Below are 21,142 nucleotides of genomic sequence, written 5' to 3'. Positions count from 1 at the left end.
TCTATAATAATGCTTAGACTTTTGATTCGTTACCACCTTATAATTCCAGAAGTATTTCTGGAGACTTGTTAAATCCAAACTTTTTCAGATTTAAAAAAACAACTCCACAGCTGATGTCTTTTGCCAACATCAGAAGTCAGTCTTCCATTCCAGTACTGGTTCCATATTACTTACAAAAATGGCATTCAGTTTCTTCTTTAGAAGAATAAAGTTCTCTCAAATAGTAGCAGTAATATGCCTTGAAAACACTAACGATGACTATTTCTGCAGACACACCTTACTGAAGTGTTTATTTCCATTTTATGGAATATATGAACATTTGAATGCCCAAAACTGCATATTTTAACTCTAGATCTGACCACAGTGACATGTGTGAATACACACAGCCTGTGTATTCTTTATACTTACAAACTGCAAAGTCTTAAGCAGAGAAAGGGAGGTACACTTGTTACGGAGCAAACAAGAACTGTGGATGATGTTGGTTCAATTCCTGCTCTGCTGTAAACATCTTACGTAATCACAAATAAGTCACCGAAGCCCAGATTCTCATGAGATAGTAAATGACAATGATTTCATTCTGCTTCCTACCCGTAAAACACAGTGAGCAGCACAGACACTGTGAGAACATGTGTATAAAAGAGTGAGAACTACCCAAGTAGTGTGATGATACGTACAGACCAGATGAACACCTAAAATGGATGGATGTCTACCTATTTTTCGCCATCAGTAAAAATGCCTCCAACAGTAAGGGTATCTACAATAGGGAAATACAATTCAAAGAAAAATAACTCTCATTTAAAGAAAAATCAATGCCCCAAATCAGAAAACAGAAATACACTCAGGGGATTAGGAAATGCCATTCCCATAACAAAAAACAGTCACAGTGTACCTGGCATTTGAACTCTATGTTGAAATGTGCTTTTTAATTGCGACTATGAATGTGAGTTGTGTAGTTTTATTAGGAAGCATCTGTTGCAGGCAATGATAAACCCATGTCAGAACTTGGATAGCAAATGCTTAGCTATAGCAACAATAGCTTGTAGCTTCAGCTACTGTGTAGTTCAGATGCGGTCTAAATTAGGTCTTTTACTCTTTCACCTAAACAATTTGTTGCACATGTGTACCTGAGTTCTGCTAGAAATGTACTGGTCTCATTCATATACATACTGTTATTAACAGCAACTATTAGCAATATTAATAACTACCTTTCTGTTTACCTTTTACACAATGTAATCATCTAATTACATGAAAAGCCATGTCAGATATTCTCCTCAAGGAAAACTGATTTAAATACAAAGTGCTTAAGATTGAATACCACTAAAGTATAATTGAATGCAACATAAAACCACACATTCTATTTCAAGTAACCTGTTTTTCTCAACATTAAAGGGAAAAATACACTGTGAAATTATTAGCAAAGCAGGTTTTTTTAGGTTCTAAATTAGAAAGTTGTAGCACCTCAATGTAATACTTTGGTTATGGTGGAATTTAAGAAATGAAGCACCAAGATAACTCATTGCCATGAATTATTAGTATCATAGCAGATAGTTTAACATGAGGTTTTCTGGCAAGAGACAACCTTCATCGTGAGCTGCAGTCTTGAAACAGTCCATGAAAGTTACATGACCTGCAGACATATGTGACTCATGCCATGTATCACCCTATAAATACAGTACTTTGTTTGCTCAGAAAGCTATATTCTACTCAAAACATTTCTTGTTACCTTTTTCTCCTATTCCCTGCCCCACAAGTCGTATACAACATTAGCACTTAATACTGATCATTCTTCTTTTGGAATAGTTATATACCAGTTGTGCATATAATTATTTGTAATAAAAGTTATTGCTATCTCTTGTAAGAGATTACATGTAGTTATTGAAGAGATTATATTTAGCCATTTCTTGTCATAAGGTTGTTCCCGAATCATATTATCCCGCATTCAGTACAAGGTTGTCTCAGTCTGTGGAGTAGGATAAATAGCATTTTACTCAGTCTTAGTCTTCAAATCTTTCTCAGGTATAAAGATTCCGTGCAGGTCCAGATGTATGTCTACATCTACTGTGGCTCGGCCCAATTCTTTGAATGTTTTAGCATCCAAGACAAGTAGAAATGGTGCTTCCTTTGGATCAGACTTCACAACACAGGTCAGAATGATGCCTGTGACATTGAAATGAAGAATTAGAAGCACATACTAGTTACACCAAGCAGCAAAGATAACACTGTCAGGAAACAATTCTTCTTTCCTAAGAATTTTAGGACACAAATTGAAAGTGCTTACTAGATCAAGAAGTCTACTGAGAGTGCTAAAGACCTAATGAACGCTTCTCGTCTGTGCTTTCTTCTGGGCTGCCTGCAGTTCATTGGAAAGGAAAAAAGCAAACCAACACTGAATTATGTGCCTGTCAGTTTTGGGACTCATCCTTTCAGCTGTTTGCTGCTTTGCAAGGAGTCACCTGAGAACAGAACTGGATCGAGATGACAGGGATACTTGCAGTGCCACTTCATGTTCTCATCTGTAACAACACTGACTTCCCACAGCTTTTCCAAACTCCATAGCTTCTCCAAACTATTGATAAAGCCAGTTCCGAGTGGCTCTCTGGGAAGTCCTAAGCATTGGTGTTATCATTTATGGCTACCTTGGGGCATTACACAAGCTGATTTTCATCTATTGTTGCTTTGTTTTTTTGTCTGCAAGAGTAAAATGGCTGGTGCTAATTTTAATCTCACCATGGAAGCATCAGCCCAGCTTTTTTGACTAAGAACAATGAAACTTGTAAGATTTAATGCAAAACTCATGTAACCCCAGCTTTCAGAATGTTGTCATTATTTTACCGTCATCCTCTTCTCTTGCATCAGGGCTGGGAACGAAAATGGGCTCAGATGGCCAGCAGTGGTCCTCTCCCCAGTCGAGCATTTCCTTTGTCTGGATATTAAATTTTACAATCTAAATTGTTGTTACCAGAAAAGAAAAATGTCAGTGACCTAGACAATGATTTATTCCAAAGGTACAACATGAACAGGCTGCTGGCATGGGGGACCAGTGCTAAGAGCTAAGGAACAACAAAACCTGTGTCATCACAAAAAGGAAACACCTGGAAAATGTTAAACTTTGGAGTCACATTTAGTGGCTGCATAATCACACAATGTTCTTTAAATTTCACTTCATTAGATTACAACTGCACTTTTCATTTATGGGCTTTAAGTATTTTACAAATCCTAACAGATCATGAGAGAACCTTCGCTATAGATAATACCCTCACTATACAGAGGAAGAGTCCAAGGCTCAGAACATTTAAGTGACTTGTGCCAAATCACTGCGATTCTGTAGTAAAGCAGGAAACAGGATTTAAATCTTCCATTTTCTAATCCTGTGAATTATTTTCCTTTTATTGTGACCTCAATATTTTTCAAGGCCTTCTATTGTTAAGTAGGTTATATATGCCAGAAAAAAAGGCTATTAATAGTGATGTGTAAAGATTAAACCAATGGGGCAAGAGTTCCACACAGATACTGGTACTTACTGAAGGAACAGAGTACAGATTTTCATCTCATTAATAGGTCAAGTGCCTGACCAAACCAATCCCCAGGGGCGATGCATGGCATTTTCAGTTCAATTCTATTAAGGCCTTTTCTCTACCCATACAGATGCAGTTATATTCTTTTTCCACATACTTTGAATTTGCATGTATGAATGCAGATTAGGCTACATTTTGGGTCAAACTAGTAAAGTGTGGTCTACTTATAACTGCTTAAATTTGCTTTGTATTCTATAAATACAGTTTCTGACTTTGTAAATGTTAATTATACCTTTGTAGGAACTGGACTCCACTGGACTTCCGTTGCAAAGACGTACTTGTATTTTTTGCCATTATAGTTGTAGTTGATGCGAGGCAGTTCTATCCCTGGGTAAAATGAAGTTCAAGACTTAGGAGCAAGAGAAGAAAAAGAACTCAACTGTACATTTATATATGACAATCTTCAGGAAGTTTTGGCCTGTGAAAAACCTTTACAGTATTTAAAACAGATGTTGCATAGAATTTGTATGTCTGAATTTATAAAAAGCTGAAGATGGTTATTATTAACACAACATAATTAAGCCAGGGCTGTTTGTAAGTTCATAAATGACAATTTTTCATTCTTAGGGATTCATCATACTGGAATTTATGGGGGGGTTTGTTTGTTTGTTTTGTTTTTCTTTCTTCATAAATCCATGAGATGTGAACATCTGAGATATAGTTGGAGCTACCATTCTAAGAAACTGCTTTCACTTTAGGTAAATATATACACTTTACATATTCCTGTTATTAACCCCTAAAACAGGTTTTAAAATCCACTTTCAAAGGCAATCTTTATAAAACACAGCAATAACTGAAGTTACTATTTATAACAGACCTATTTAACTAAAATTACTCTTGTAACAGGTAGATTTGCGTAACATAGAAATAGTTGTAAGATCAGACTCAGGATCCTATACTAACATAAAACTGATGTAACTTCAGACATTAAAGGATTTCACTCTCCATAAATATGGATCTGAGAGGTTCAGGGTCATATATTACTGGGTAGACCCAGAGGAGGGAAGTAAAGAAGAGAAAGATATTGTCAATATCTTCACTAAACATATTAACTAAAAGCTTCATTTCTCTTAGCTTTATAAAGATCTTACATATACGAACAGCTATTAGGCATTACTAGAATGCAGCTATGTGTGTGGAAGGGAACATATTTGACATTTGTGTAAGGGATATGTCTCACCTTCACATAGTATTTCAGGTTGGCAATAGATGCTGCCATCTTTCTCTTTTACGGCAGTTGCGGTAGATGGAAGTGTGACTAAATTAGAACCTACTTCGGCATCCTGAAAGAGACATATGCTGAAAAAGTAACGTGTCTCTAAGAATATGCTTCTAATTTAGATCTTTCCTCAGGCTGGATATCAATATAGACAATTTTGGGATTAAACAAATCATCCAGCTTCAAGAAGTTCCTCCTTATGGTGTTTATCTTGCAACATTTGATTCTGACCTTTTCCTTAGAAATCTTGTTATACTCAGAGGATTTTAAGATATCATAATCATTTTGAATCACACCGAGCCTTTAGAAAGGCTTAAATAGATATGTCTATGTTCCAGCAGCACAATAAATGGATTACATAGTTTGTGAATTTAATTAATAAAGATGGGTTTCAGGGAATTAGGTATCAAATTCCCTAATTTGATAATTTTGACTAAAAGTCACCAAGGTTAGTTTTTTTGCACCTGCTGTAAATCAAGTGCAAAAACAGGTGTAATGCACTCTTGTTTTTAATATACTGTTGCTGAATTCTTAAGATTGCTGGGTAGTTTGGATAGCTGCTGTGATCCAACACATCCTTTGTCATTGCTGCGTAACTGTTTTTGAGACATGTACAAAGCAGTAAGATTCTAGGATGTAGAAAGAAAAAGTATTATCCATTCCAAATGTAACAGGCAGAAACTTGCCCAAGTTGCTGGGCAATATAAAATCTTCTCTGCAAACAATGATGTAAAATGATGTTTTAAATTAAACTGAAAGATAAAATCTTTCCTCTTCCTGGTAAATCTCACACTTAAATGAAAACTTCTAATTTTAATAAAACTATTGCAACAGTTGGGAGCATGATAGGCTCCAGTAAAGTAGAAGAAACAGATAGTGCAAAACCCTATGCATGCCCTTCCAGTCAACAGCCAAGTTGATATAGCTGCTTGTATTTGATAGCATTTTACAAATAGTCTCACTTGTAAGGAAATTATGTATGCTCAGTAGCCCTGTTCTCCAGGGATGGTATCAGAACCTAGATCCATGTCCAGCTGCTCATTGCCATTTCTCACAATACATACACAAAACAAAACTCCTGCACACTTTGTGTGTATATTGTTTTTAAAGAATCAGAACGTTGCATGTAATGGCTGGCAACTAATAATTCACCTGTTATTCACACTGATGTATTTTAAATTACTGATCAAAGAACAGATTAAAAAGCGATTTTCTTTCTACCTTGTCATACTGCAGAGGAACAACAAATCGTTTGCAGGTTGGTATGGAGGTAAGCCTGTTGTTCTCTTTAAAGTCTTTACTCAGGTTTTTTAAATAGAACATATTATATAAGCTATTGTCTGTATAGGCAATAATGTCAAAAATAATGTGGCCATCTTCTTCATAAGCATTTATATGGTGAAAAAGCACCATAGCATCGGTATAAAACTTGGTGGATACTTCTTTTTTAGTCTTCTTGTCTACAAAGTGAAACCAAGTCTGAAAGATAGGAAACATTATTTAAAATCGTTAATGATCCACAAACAGTTATTTAGGAAACTGTGTTCTAATGGCAGCCATCAACATTCTAATGTGTTGTCTCTTTGTACTGAAGCATACCAAGAACTCAGGATTTGCTGCTAGGAGACAAGAGGTTCCAACCTGAAGACCAAAAAATGTAGGAGTAAAATGAGCATGGATGTGCTTTAAACTCATTTTACTGTCACAAATTACTATTTGGGCTAGGCTGAGGATTGAAGTTTTCTGGTAAAACCTGGAAAATCCCCTGCTCTATTTTTAAGTTAAATAAATCTGCCTTAGTCCAGAGTCTCTGTAGTGCTCTGTGCTCGTTCCCTCTACCCCAGCACGCCCCACTTACTGTTGGCCAGAGCATGTGGAAATAAGGTCCTCAGAAAACAGGGGTTTTTTCCTCAGTTGCCACAGTGAAAGACTCTCCTTTTGTTGGATACAGGCTTTTCCACCAGTCTGGCTCTCCTACCTGATGCAATGGATCTAGAGCAGATCTCATCCACAATATACAGTATTTTGTTTGGACCAGGAGCAACTGTATGTGTCTGGGATGCTAGTGCTGTTTTGAATTTCTCTGCTAGCACACAATATTTCTAACAATGCCAAACTATCCTCTTTCTCAAGCATTTTAGCATCAGATACTTATATGTGAAATTTCTGGAGATGGGAGATTTTAAAAAATAAAACTTCTAAAAAAATGTGCAACATGAAAGTCAAGGGTGGAAAAAAAATGAAGGATTACTGAAATTAATGAACTAGATGAAAAACAGAACAGTGCAGAAGAGGTCACTGGTCTGGCTGACTCCATTGCTTAGCATTAGGAAAAATACCTTATCTTCCTTGTGATAGGCAAGGCAGGAAGCCCAGTTCACACCTCGGATGTAAGCAGTTGCCATTTTGACAATATCCAGTTTGAGTGGCTGCTCTATGAAGACAATGTAATTTTCTGTGATTCCAAAGCTATGGTAGTAGCTTGGATGGAGCAGAGAGTGAGAAGGGATGGAGCATACCACTTCCAGATGTTTAAAACAAGATTTCTTCTTTTCTTTTTCTGAACATAAATGATAAAAAATAAAATTATATTTATAATAAATTCCAATCCAATCTTGTGCTTGGATTTCTTCCACATATGGAGTAGGAAAGAACAGGTTCCACCCAGCTTTATTTGCATTTTCCTGTTAAGAAAGTGGGTTGTTTCCTCCTGCAGAATTAACACAGAAGTTTCCATCTGAGTGAAGCAATGCAGTAATACCACAACGCCAGATCCATTTAGACAGAGCCCTCTCATCTTAGTATTTGATGCTACTGGTTACTGTCTTCAGAAGTTCCAGCATAGAGGAGAAAGATGTTCAATTAAATCAGCAGCTTTACAAGGGGGTTCAAATGCCCCCATGTTTTTGAACTTCTAAGGAGATGTTCCTGTTTGATCTATACTGACTTTTTTTGAACCCCAGCTAGAAATTAGAAACTTATCTCTCAGCTGTGGAAGGCCTCTTGATTGTTCGACCAAGAGGACAGACATCACATTAGCAGCTGATTTTGAACACCACCACAAAAAAAAAAGATTGTCTTGAAGGAAAAAGAGCAAGTGATTTGCCCTGTGAACAAAGGACACTATTTCAGCAAGGCCTAGTGTAGGCCAGGTTAGAGAGAAATTAACTCTATATTAGGTATTATTTAGTATTATGATTCCTTATAATCACAGCATCAGCATTTTAAGAGCATTTTCATTTATGAAGAAAATTAAAATGTACAACTTCAAATTATATATACTGCCCTGTACCCAAAATTGTTTCCCTTCATCCTCCCTCTACACATAACAATACAGGGAACGGAAATTCTCCTAAAAGTGTCAGTTCACTCTAGTAATGTTCAAAGTAGAATTCTTCTAAAAGCAAGGTTCTTCATACTGAAATACCCTGTTTACATAGTATTCAGGATGAACCTTTGTAACAGCACATGCTCAGACAGGCAAATAAATTAATGTTAAATTCACAAAAAGCTAAAATTAAGAAAATGAACGCCATCGGTTTCTAGAAGAGCTGTATCACCACCCCTTAACCTCAGAAGAAAAGAAATTGTTACCAAGTTCCTAGAAAACACTTATAAAAGACATATCTTACCTGGCACAGAAGGAGGAATCTTAAATAGAATGTATTTTGTCTTCCCTTTATCAACTATTGAAGTACCCATGTTGAGAATATTTCCAGCACTGTCATAGTGTGGGTGAGAAGTTGTCAGATTTACAGCTACATATTTGCTGTAGTCAACCTGGAAAATTATACAATAGGAGATTTTAGAGATGTGGAAGAGAATTAAAATTTATCTATCATCTCAGCTACCACCACAAATCCACCAGCTTTTTATGGGCACTCCATTTTCAAAAGGCCTTGAAATTTAAAGAATTAAGCCAAATGATGTATGTAGGTACTCAAACAATGTCCTAATTCAAGACTAAAACAAGTTACAGAATCTGAATTACGTTCACCTCTCCTTTGCAGCCACGTAACACAGTGGGAGGATTGGCTGAAGAAGTTACTCTGCAAATGCCCATTTCATCTTGAAAGCAGTTTATTTAACAGGGCTATGAGTCTAGCAATCTTCAGAAGCAAAAAGATTTCTATTTGATTTAAAGCTTGGAAATTGTACTCACACTGTACTGCATTCTAGAAAAAAATTCATGTATTTCAATATGTCAAGATTTCATTTTAATAATTAAGTAATATCTTGCATAAGGTACTTGAGTAGCCATATAACTGACCTACTGAATTGTTAATTATGTAAATCACTTGATAACTACAGATGCATAATGATGGAAATAATCCAAAATAATCATGCTGTAAGCATGATCTGTGGTATTATTCCTGCAACCTTGCTAGATTATGTACGAGTGAAATTGCGCAAAGCCCAGCTTTGCCCAAACTACCTGGGATTTAATTTTGAACTCTTGGGTTCTTAAAAGACGTGGTATCTTCACTATTTCACTTTACCACGATTTCCAAAGTAAGGGAACAGTAGAAGAAGGAAAGTATCTTTCCAGATTTGCTTCCTGCACACATTAAAGGATCCTTATGAGTCAGCCTGAAACCTTATTCATTAGCAGATGAGGAACCAGAATGACAGACAGTTGTTTATACCTTCTCTAATGTCTCCAGAGTCTGCGGATTAATTTTCCTGATGAAGTTAGTTTCACTGGTAGCATAAAAATCATCCCCAGTTTTCATAATGTTGATCAGGCAGTTGTCTGTGAACTCAGGAATGGTGTGAGACAAATATGAGAATGCCCTGTGCAGAGGGAAATTTGGTATTGGTTCGTTAGAGCGGCAGCAGCTGTACTAGCTTTTACCCCGTGCACAGTAGAAGTCACCCAGCCGGGTCTGCCTCCCCCCTGCTGTGTCCTCCTCCAGCTGCTCCTACACTGCCTCGGTGGAAAGGGTGGGAAAGCAGAGGAGATGGACTTCTTCAACGCCCTTGGCCTGGGCGAGGGTTAAGAACAGACATGTAACTGTTTTTCCATACAGAAATGGGCATCCAGGTCCAGTCCTGCTATCAGCTGTAACGTATGCACTGGTTTATCAGGATGGGCTAATTACACGTTCTCCTGCGCATACCTTGTGAGAATTTGGCCTAACAGTTTCTACCTGGTAGGTTTTTCAGGGTATGCCTTCATAAAATATACTCCCTGATGGAATATTTTTGTTATCCCATATCACAATTACGATTCCATGTAAGATCCCACTTCACATGTGGGCTTGACAGCTTCCTTTATTAGTGTAGGATTTTATCATATTCACTTGAAGCCAAGACACACTTGCTTATATCCCTTTCGAACTTAAAATGCCAGCGTTAACCCTATGTGCTGGAAGAGGGAAGAAAAGCATCTTATCTCAGGGTAACAGCTTACAACATATCAACTATTTTGCGATAACTATCCATGCATGGGCTCTCACCAAATATCAAATTCAAGGTCATCGGAGGTAGTTCAGACAAGAAGAGATGGATGGGTATGCTACTCGCGTTTGTCAGGGAATATTCACAGCCAATTTTACAAGACAGGTGATAACTTGATGGCTTACACCATGCCTCTCATATATGGCCTATCATCCTTTCTAACAGTATGAAAGCAGCTATTGCAGTCATCCCAAGTGGTTCTGATTTTGAACAGAAGATTAGCTCATTCCTATGGGTGCAGTCCTTCAAAGGACTGCACGTGGCTCAAGAAACAATGGAAATTTTTTTTCATAAAAGTATCTTTAATCCAGAAGATTTTTCTGCTTTTTAAAAGTCATTGATGCTTTTCTTCTTTTTGTTGAATAAACTTTGCTTTAATTCTTTTCCCATCTCTTAATCTTTTCCTTTTTTGCTGCTTCTCCCCTTACAGAGTATCATTTTTATAAACTTCTGCAAAACACTTGGAAAAGAAAATATTTGTTTTTTCAAAATTACAATAAAATCTACTTACAATAGTGAATAAAGCAGCCAGTATTGCTGATAAAGTATTTTTAAATATTTGCCTTAGAATAACCCATAGAGAGTGCAGTGCTGGATGTATCTGTTGGCGTTTCAATATTTAGCAATTGCAAATTTCCAAAACAAATTTTGTATTTGTAAATATGTGTCAGGGGTAAACAGAAAGACAACTGTGCTGGAGAGAAGAGTAGATAGAAGAATCCTGTTGGAAAAAGCATTGCTTACTTGGCAAATATGTTTTTGCATGGATCTGGGTAAGCCATAGTTCCAAACTCAGACACCACAATGCGGTTTGCTTCTATGTTGTGGTTGTATGTGTCACTTCGGAGGTACTTGCTTCTGTAGTAAACTTCACCTGACAAAGGCCAAACAGGTTTCAATCATATTTCATACTGAGTGCTTTAGAAAATCAGCATAGGTAAAGTCAGAGAAAGAGTTTCTCAAGCAGATGTCCTTTAGCCTAGAAAAGTTTGTGATGAAACCAACAATGCCCCTAAATCCCTGTTTTGGAACGCTTTTTCAGCTCTCCAAGGAACCCAGGACTGTTCTTGGGGCTGCTGAGATTGATAACAATTTATCTAGTTTCCTTGATTCCCAACACGTTTGGACAATACTGGGGGACTGGGGAGAGGAAAGGAGGGATTTGGATAAACTCTTCCAGAAAACCAAAACAATCGGTGTAAAAATTAGTAATTATGCATCAGTGCGTGGATGGTGATAAATCTTCTGTACTGGCAAAACTTAGTCACAAGAGAGTAACAAATTGCTTAAGGAATCAATATTTATCCTAAGCAATTTAACTGACCGCTCTACCTGAACTAACTGAACTCTGTTTGCTTTAAGTAAATAAAATACTAGCAATTTGAAAAACACTGGTTTCTTTATAGGTTATTTTGTTAAGGATGTAGAGCTGGACATGCAAGGAGATCCTACAGTTGTATTAAATGCTTCCAATCACAGAAACAGAAACTAAAAAGTTAACACTAGGAATGGGAGACGACAGGAGTAAAACCCAGTTCTTTCAGAGATACATGCTTTTTGCAGCAAGAACCTAGGTGTAGAACATCCTGCCTCACACTGTAAAACAGCTGAACGGATAAAAAATGCATTCACTGAAAACAAAAAATGAAATTGTTTTGGATAGAGGAACTGCCTGTTTTCCCACCATAAGGATGACAAGGACTGCTTGTTGGGATGTCAAGTATACCTAAGTGAGGTTGATACGTGATGTGACACAGTGGCCCAGTTTCTCTCCTGGCAGCTGTTACAGCTGCAACCAAATCCCAAAAGAGGAACATTACTTTTCCCTGAAACTAGGTTGTTCATGCACAACAGAAAAACCTCCGGATATTACAGTACTTTTGGTTGATCCAGTTTGAAACAATAGAGGTTTTCTTGCTCTGGGTGGAAGGCAAAGGCTGCCCTGCAGTGACCTGCTCAGAGCTGGTTGCAGGCTGCCCTGCAGTGCAGACGATGCTGAACTTTGGCACTCCGGGAAAAGGGACAGCATAATCTGTCCTGGTAACAGCCTGCAGAGATGCTCCTGCTGCTGCTGTGGAGAGTGCCCTGTGAGTACGTATTTGGAGAGACTTCCCCAAAGCGGTTACCACCTCGCCCCACATGCCACTCTGCAGACAAAACCTGCAACATTCTAACACTAATCAAACTCAGAATTGCCAACATACGGCACCAAGAATTGGGTTGCTGAGCTTTTTTTAATCTGGTGTGCAACAACTTACCGTTTTTAAATGTAAAGCTATGGAGCAGAGCCAAGCCGTCAAACCAATGGTTATACTTAGTGTCCCCTATTGTGTGCATCCCTGGGCCATTTCGGAGCAGGATCCCTTGCAACCAAGAGGGCAACTGACCTATAAGTACAAAGGAGAGACCAGTATCCATTCGTTTAGGTGAGCGGCGTGTAACCGGACGATTTTCCTTAGGGCATAGGCTACATATAAGCAGACAGACTATGGGTGTAAGTCGAGATTTGTAACAGCATACAATTATGCTGGAGCTTTGGTCAACGAAAATATGATCTGCTCAAAAATGTGCCACTAGTAATATTCTGCATGAATATTGCTAAATGAGATTACTATAAGATGAAGAGACTGCTGGAGTGCAATTTGCCAAGTATCAGGAATTAAATAAAGTTGGACCTTTCTTTCCTGCACACAGATTTTAAAGTGATACATTTAAACCCTTTTACTCATGCCAGGAAAAGCTAGAGCTTACAGAAATAAACATATTTTATAGGTTATATGACTTGCATTGGCCTTCAGTACATCAATTTAAACTTCAAGCTAAATGAATCCCAGTAAAAATTTCATTAATTAAATTACACAGCATAATGCAGTATCCTTTTGGGAGTGCTTTTGTGACACTAGTCAGAATGTTGGTGTTTTGAACACAAATACAGGGTAGAAACATTATACCAAAAATATATAAGTACTGCTGAGGTTTGAACACAAAATGTTCCTCATCAAATCCCTGCAAGAATACATTACTTACCATTTAACACACCGAATAACAACAATTAAAGAATGTCATTAGGGTTAAAGAGCTGAACAAAATCATATCAGCTATTAAATTAAAACCTTCACTCACTTCTTTGTGTGCATGCCTCCTGAGGGAATATTTAAATTCACATACTACTTTGCCACACATTTCCTGCACTGAACATTGTCTCTGTACAAAAAGCAATTCAGAACTTTTAATTCTCCTTATTTAGTTTGTGACCTCATGTCAAATACGTTGATACACTTTCTTATTAATGCTCCCTTTACAACAGGTAGAAATGTCCTCCCATGGAAATATTCGATTTTGTCAAAGCTGATGCAGTTGCAGAGAGGTAATGATTGTTTTGCTATAAGACTCTCTGAGATCCTAAAGGGACTTTCACCACTTTCTAAGATAATATTTCCTGAATTTTTACCTTTCTAGGTAAGGGAAACAAGGATGTGTACCATTTCCTCAAACAAATGACATTAAGGACCCAAGGGAAAACAATCCAAATGCAAAGGAAGGATATGGAGTAAATGTCAGCTTTACCTAAAATATATTCTCCGTCAGGCTAACAAACTAATATTGTATGCCACAATATGCAGACAACTTCATTAGGGTTACAGTTCTGGAATATGAGGAAGATAAAAAATTGTTGACACAATGGATAGATTTTCATCATTATTATTATATTCTAGAAAAGCCTTAAAAACTAAACCTTACTTGCCTTTCTAAGAAAAGAAGTCCCAATGCAATAATTCTAGTACTTTTTTATATAGGATGAATAAGGTTTAACCTTTAATACAGGTAATTGCACAAAACTTGAGTAACTAAAATTAATTGGCGAGAAGACAGTGGATAAATCACAAGTTAGCAAAAGAAAATAATCCTTCAGAGAGAACAGAATTCTGATCTTAAGGAAGTATATATTAAAGAGAGACATAATTTTTGTTTGGCTGACTACTGAACTTTAATTGCTGAACAAGTTTAGTCTGCTTATATGCCTAAAATACAAGCATTTCTCTTCGTGCCACTTCCCTTTCTAGAGGTTTCTGTTATTTGGCAATAGAAGATTGTAGGCTCTGCTATTTCTGCAGTGCTATGGGCAACCACCCTGTAGTGAGTGTGGTCTTTCGTGCTCCTGCGCTCCTAACCAATGCCATTTATGATTGCAAATCTGTACCATGAGCATGAGCTGCTGGTCATGCCCCGACATACCTTTTGCTAACACTAAGTTGGGGCTGCCTGCATGTGGTCTTGCTGCAACCAGTCCTTCTTTCCCTGCGCTGGAAATTTAATACTTCTGCTGCATATGAGGTCTTGTGGGATTTTGACCCAGCCTGTCTGGGTGCCTTGGGGGCCCATCATTCAAGAAAAGCAGGTATTTCTGCAATTCAGTGAACATCTTGTAGCTCCTAGGGCTAAAAATTTTGTTTAGAGATTATGCCTCTATATCAGAATAGTGATGCTCAAAAAGTTCCAGGACAGGTGAATAAAATAATTTTGCTGGAAGAGAGAAACAGGGAAAAAAGGGGATCATCTTCTTAAGGCGCTGTGGACTTGACACCGCTTCTGAAACTTCTGGTGTGATTCAGTGTCATTTCTGGCATTATTCCAGTATGAAAAGCATGGAGCACAGAGTCATCTAGTGAGGTTTTTGGATGAAAATTCATCATAGTGGGAATTAAGAATTTCTGTAAATCACACTGGGTACCAATCAGCATCCTAAACTGCTTAAATAGCTTTAAAAATCTGGACCTTGTATCTTTTTTGCTTCAGACTTTTATCTGAAGTGGAAATAATTATACTTTTCTGTACCACATGAGGACACAAAAGTGACACAGTAAAATCTCCAAATACTCTGGAAGTTTATTAACTATCGTAGCAATGGAGTCTCATACAATCACATAGCTGTACCTGTTTAGGACAGCATGGGTTAAATTATGGCTGACGTTAGAAGTATGCGGTCATATTTACAGTGTACATAGCAAGTAACAAGGAGCCAAACACTGGCAGCTCTCAGGGCTAGGAAAATATTTAAAGAGGTCAAGGTTCTCCTCAGTTTTCATAATTGGTAAATACTGAATCAACATTACCAATGAAGGAATATTTTGTATACATAATTTTATTTACTGAAATACTCAGCCTTTGTTCAAATCAACCGTTCCATAATACAGATCAGGTCTGATAACTGGTTTGTTTGCAAACAACTTCCAATGTTGCAATAACAAGTTTTTCTCTTGAGCAAAAAAAATTGAAAGGCATAAAACCACCACAAATTATAACAAAGCACTTTGTCTGATTTGAAACAACATATTTTCCTATTCAGCCACCAAACTGAACAACAGCAAAGTCATGCAAGTTTTAATTGTCAACTTCTTAAGAGTCGTATTTGGGAAGTGACTTTAAAATTGGTATTAGATGCCTACCATTTCTTGGACTAAATGTTACAAAAAATGCAGCATGTATTTACTAAATGGGGGTTCTCAGCAACAAACCTCTCCTGTAGCTGTAGCAAAAAACTTCTGTAAAGTAAAAAAAGCAGTAAAAATAATAGATTGATCAAGCGTTCATCCCTAGGGAGCCACTTTAAACTATCTCTCTGAAGGATACTCCACAGTTTTTACTGGATTAACTTCTGAACCCTCTTTTTAACGGTGCACAGTGGCATCCATTACTGCTGCTTTTCTATTTAGAAATACTGTTGTTGAAGACCCCCAATTTTAGTGACCCTCTCCAGGAAGGAAGGAGGAGAGTGAGCAAAGAGGGAGGGTAGGGAAGGGTTGCAGCAAGGAGAAACCGAAAGCCTGCGCAGAGCCATGGGGGAGGGCATGTCACCAGATGAAATCCCGAGACTTCGGGAACCCTGTTCAAAGAGACTTTTCAGAAAAGTACACAGAAATGCCCATGCAGTGAGAAAAACCCCACAGCCGGGGCACAAATATTATCTAAGATCAGTCCTTTAAACAAAATTCACTTAACATTTCTCACTTTCTCAGCTTCCCTTTTCAGTGTCGTCTGGGGCGAGCAAGCGTTTCGGTGTTTACACATTTGAAAATACCAAAGTAACAGCACGTATTCGAACAGATTTTCTTTCACTTACCTTGCACCTCAGCTTTTATAGGCTCTGGATGTTCTTCTTTATTTCTACCAAATATCACATCCATCTCTCATGTAAGAAACAGTTCCTGTGTCCTCTGCTGCTCCTCCAGCCGTAGCGGTCCCCTCCGGTCTGGGCGAAGAACAGCTCTTTCCGCTTACATATAAAGATAAGGTCAAAGTGCAGTGCAGGCTAGTGGCTGGTGGCTTATAGACTGACAATTTATAATAGCTGATCTTTAATCCCTAGCACATACACTGTAATTCTTGCACATTCTCATTAAAATTAACTCTTCCACTGATTCAAAGGAGAAGCAAGAAAAACTTAACTCGCCTGTTTGCTCCTTATGAGCCTCTCTTGAAGCAGCCAGGCAGACCCAGGGAGTCAGGTAGAATGACTCTGAAACATCACCTTCAGCATTTCAGGTAAAATTTCAGATGCTGCTTAGGGGTGTTCGCCCCATGTGTCAGGTAGAGAGAGAAAAAGAGAAGAAATCTCTACCCACTGTTCTCATTTTGAGTCTTCAGGAGTGACAAGTATTTCAGAGCAGGGTGTCATCCTTTTATTTCCATTCTGTGAAATTTAAACTGGGCTATTCTGTTAATTAACAAAATACCATCACTGAACAGTCATGTGCTGTATTTCTTTATATACAAGCTGTTCCAGAGTGAACTGAGTGGCACATCTTTGAATTAAACATCTTTTCACAAATCATCACTATAACATATTCTCCCATATGTGACCTGAATCTGCTCTGTGAAAGTATGGCAGGAATCATTAAAAATAAGGGGGATTTTTAACTTCATGCTTTTGTTTCTATGTAAAGTACTTAACTGAGTTCAATGTTGTTAATTTTAAAATCCTCTGGGAAAAGAATTATTTCAAAGTAAAGCATGTGATTGCAGAACAAATCATAGGCTCCATTGAACATGAAGGATAAAAAGATTCTTTGCACAATTACATATTATGCAATTTCATATGAGGTTACCCTTAAATCCGATTTTTTCAGCTAAATCACCATTGTTCCCAAAATGTTTTAACATCGCTTCTTACGGCTGACTGATCTTTTGTAAATATACATATTTATTTTATTTAAAACACAATTTGTGCTGCAGTCTGCTCTGACACACTTGTTATACTTGCTCCTCTCTTACTAACCTGTTGTCTGTTTGATGGCTTATCTTCACCTCAGGAGATCATCAAGACAGCGTACCTTTGTCTCTGGTAGGTAGAGACAGACTAACAGATTCTGTTATCACCTTCTGACAGAAGCAGGTGATAACAGAATAAGAAGCCAGATTAAAAAAGAAAATATATGGGCTTTGTTGGAATACTAATTCCAATAAAGTATTAATAAACAGCAGGATTGAACCAGAAGGCTGTAGGAGATTAAGGGTATCAAAGTCCACATACATACACTATGCAGATATATATACATAAACATGCACATACACTATTTATGCATGTATGTGCATATATATGCATATATGAGAGAGAGAGAGTGTGTGTGTGTGTGTTTTGAGATGTAGACTGACTTGTATACATGAAGCCAAATAAGGGATTTTTCAGCAATATAAGAGACTGAAAAGGATCTGGCAAAAAAGCGAAGCCATTCAACTCTGCTTCCACTAAGCCGTGGGGACATTTTCTCTGTCCATGATGTTCTGCTTTGCTTTAATATGTTCTTTTCAGCATATCCTCATCCATTTACATGGCCACAGCTCTTAATGCTGCGTTTTAATTGTCTGACCTGTGAGTGGTCTAATCTGTAGCAGCATTAAGATTTCCATAGAGCAAGCAAGCAAGCAATAAAAAAGATTACTTCAAACCACTTTTGCCTTTCTCCACCATGACTGTTCATGTAGTTCAAGGTTCAGCCAAGACGAGATAATTTGAAACCTTGTTAAAAGTTGTTTGAATGGAAGAACAAGGAGCTGCAGATATCCAGCAACTTTTGAAATCAACTTGAATGTGTTTTGGTAGCTAATTTCAGGTGTCTGTACCTGAAAACTTTGTCCCATATTTTGTACAACTTGAATAAGGAGGCCTTGCAAAGTACATTTTCCTGCTTGTCAATGAAAAAATACTTAATTTACCAGTAAAATACTTTTCTTTGTTGTTTTCATCATACTAATGATGGATAAGTTGTTTAGTAAGATATGGAGAGATAAGATAACTCTTGCTAACTGTGTCATTTTCCCCTTTTTACATTGAAATGGAGAAATATCTCCATATCAGAAAATACTGATTTATAATTATAATATGTAAGTATCAGCAGAAGTACGTGTGGATTAGGTGACTTTTCTAATTTATTATTTCACAGTGTTTCTTCTCCCTTTGAAAAAAGACATGTTTGGTGGGAGAGAATGGAGAAGGTTATAGAAGTCCATGTTCTAGAGAACATGGAGGAAATAAAACCCTCTCTGGAGAGACTACCGGTGGCTCTTTGACCTTGGGTTTACCAGATGCATTGTAACTCATATAAAATGTTTACCAAAACATTACAAACTCAGGGAGACTGTGCTGTCTTACTCTTCCCCGTAAAGAATATTGAAAACATAAGCCTTAATGCAAATGATTGAATCCCATGGTTTGAATAGCCTCTCCTGATGCTTGACCTTATTTACAAACACTATCTAGTTGCATAATCCTTCAAATACAAATCCCCCCAACCAAATCTAGCATTTCTCCCCACAGTTTCCTCTCTATATTCACCCCTCATGACAACATTTTTGAACTTACCAGCTCTCCACCCACAGGCAGGTTTTCTTCACTGTATTCTTTTCTGCTTTAAACAATTGTGGTGAAGGCTAGAAGCTGTTTCATTTGGGGTTGTGTTTGCTTTCAAATCCCTTCAGTCGCTGAGTGCCTTGAGCTCCTCTCTCAAACTTAAAAAGGGCCATGAAGACATCTTTGGAGTAAAGCATTACCCTGCCCAGCATTGGTCTGGTTGTACCCTGTGGCCATGCAAAGCTGGGAATGACATTTAGGGTGTGATCTCTGTGGTCAATCGAAGTAAAATTTCCCAAGGCAGAGGAGCTGGTTAACTAAATTTCTAGTATAACAATAATGTCATTGCCATGTGTCTACCTTTGTACTTCTGATTCACTTACACAAGAAGTAAATCATTGCCTTATAAATCAGGGAGAGACCAGTATTATTCCTTATCTCTATACTGAAAGATAAATACTCAATTTACTTTAATCTCAACCTTTCTCTTATAAAATTTGAGTTGTAATGAAAGCCCATTAACAAAGGTCAAATTACCTGAATATGACTTTAAGCTATGCTCAGAACTTTCAACTGTTATCTGTTATTACCAAATAAAGATTCCAATAGTAAAACTTTGATATGAACTTAAGAGCTGTTCTTGCTGACTTGATTGCTGTCTCACTGTGCCAGAGATATAAGCTCTAATCTTTGTTCAATACTGTCTTATTGACATGATCTCATTTCAAAAGAAATACCACCAGCACTATCTAGGAATACTTCTCTTGCACTGTCCAAGTATAATTGCATTTGAACAAACCACATTAGCAGTTTGTTCAAATTTAAGTAATAATAGTTTCCATATATTATCCTGACCGGGTTTTGTTTGGATCAGGACAGTTTTGATCAAATAGTGGTTTGATCAGCATTGTTTGGATCAAAATAACTATTTTTGTGAGATTTTAATTTTCTTGATGAGATTTTAATTTTTTGTGAGACTTTTGTGGTTTTTCACTGGTTTTTATGATAAACAAAAATACTATTTTCTTTTACTACAGTCATATTTTTAATACATGTCACCAGAAATACCAATTTGTTCATGTAAATAAAAATATAATGTAACTTAGTATCAAAACTCTTCAAGTGCTGAGGTGCAGAACTGCTAGCCTACCCATACTAGTATCCAACCAGAATGAGCCTTTCCAGTGATCATAATGCCCAAGCATTTAAATGCCCAAACATTTAAGCACTAGACATTCAAACAAGTAAACAGCCACAGTACCCGCATAAACTTCCTCACCATAACACTTCTATAACCTTATCTGCACCTTTCAACATCCCAAGACTATTTACATGTTTTAATATTTAATGTGTTATACAGTTCAGTAATGTGTTTTCCAGTGGGCAGAATGACAACATGAAGGTCAGCATTCACTTCCAGGATTGAAGGTATAGGAAATGGTGTTACAGACATTTACAGTGACAGAAGTTAATGCTGCTACACATTGTCTTACATTTTAGCCTACTGTACGTCTTCAGGAGAACATAAAAGAAAAACTAAAAAGAACAGTTTTCTGGTTTTAGTCAGGTGGCTGACTCTGAGTGTAGGGTGCTTAAGACAAAATCAGTGTTCCTGAACAGAGAGACTGCTGGATCTCCAGTCTTCTCATAGGGATTGTGAAGCTGATCTCTTTTGTAAGGTGTTGGATATCTACTGATGAGAGACATTATTAATGAAAACAACTTGTAACACAGCTTTTTTCTTTCTGTTTTCATGTTCTGTAAGCTCAGAAGTAGCTCATAACAAGCAGAAGAAAAATGTGTAACAAAATTAAATAAAACAAACAAGAGGTGGAACTGGGCTGCCTTAGAAATCTGGCCAGTCTTACATTTATGGAAATCTGGAGTGACTGCAGAGACACCAGTGGAGTTGTGATGGCTGTAGATTCAGATCCAAGAATTTTTTTTTGCCTCTCTGTGTGTGCTAGGAAGAGTTCAGTCCATTTGTATCTACCAGCAGTTAATGTTTTACCCAAAGAGGGTACCTTTAATCCTTCGAAC

At 37.4% G+C, this 21,142-nt stretch overlaps 1 protein-coding gene across 1 annotated transcript; it reads right to left on the bottom strand.

Annotated features, from left to right (window-relative positions):
- Window positions 1–1,984: 1,984 nt before the first annotated feature.
- Window positions 1,985–16,439, bottom strand: BCO1 (beta-carotene oxygenase 1; the record flags this gene model as incomplete). Its single annotated transcript, XM_082005602.1, has 11 exons — window positions 1,985–2,157; window positions 2,833–2,944; window positions 3,808–3,902; window positions 4,756–4,858; window positions 6,016–6,273; window positions 7,134–7,354; window positions 8,427–8,574; window positions 9,441–9,588; window positions 10,999–11,128; window positions 12,513–12,641; window positions 16,376–16,439. 11 exons carry the CDS (start codon window positions 16,437–16,439, stop codon window positions 1,985–1,987), a joined length of 1,581 nt encoding a protein of 526 aa, XP_081861728.1.
- Between the last annotated feature and the right edge of the window lie 4,703 nt (window positions 16,440–21,142).

The sequence above is a fragment of the Phaethon aethereus genome (assembly GCF_964289735.1).
Source record: "Phaethon aethereus genome assembly, chromosome: 13".
NCBI lineage: Eukaryota > Metazoa > Chordata > Aves > Phaethontiformes > Phaethontidae > Phaethon > Phaethon aethereus.
This window is presented reverse-complemented; position numbering and strand designations above follow the sequence as displayed.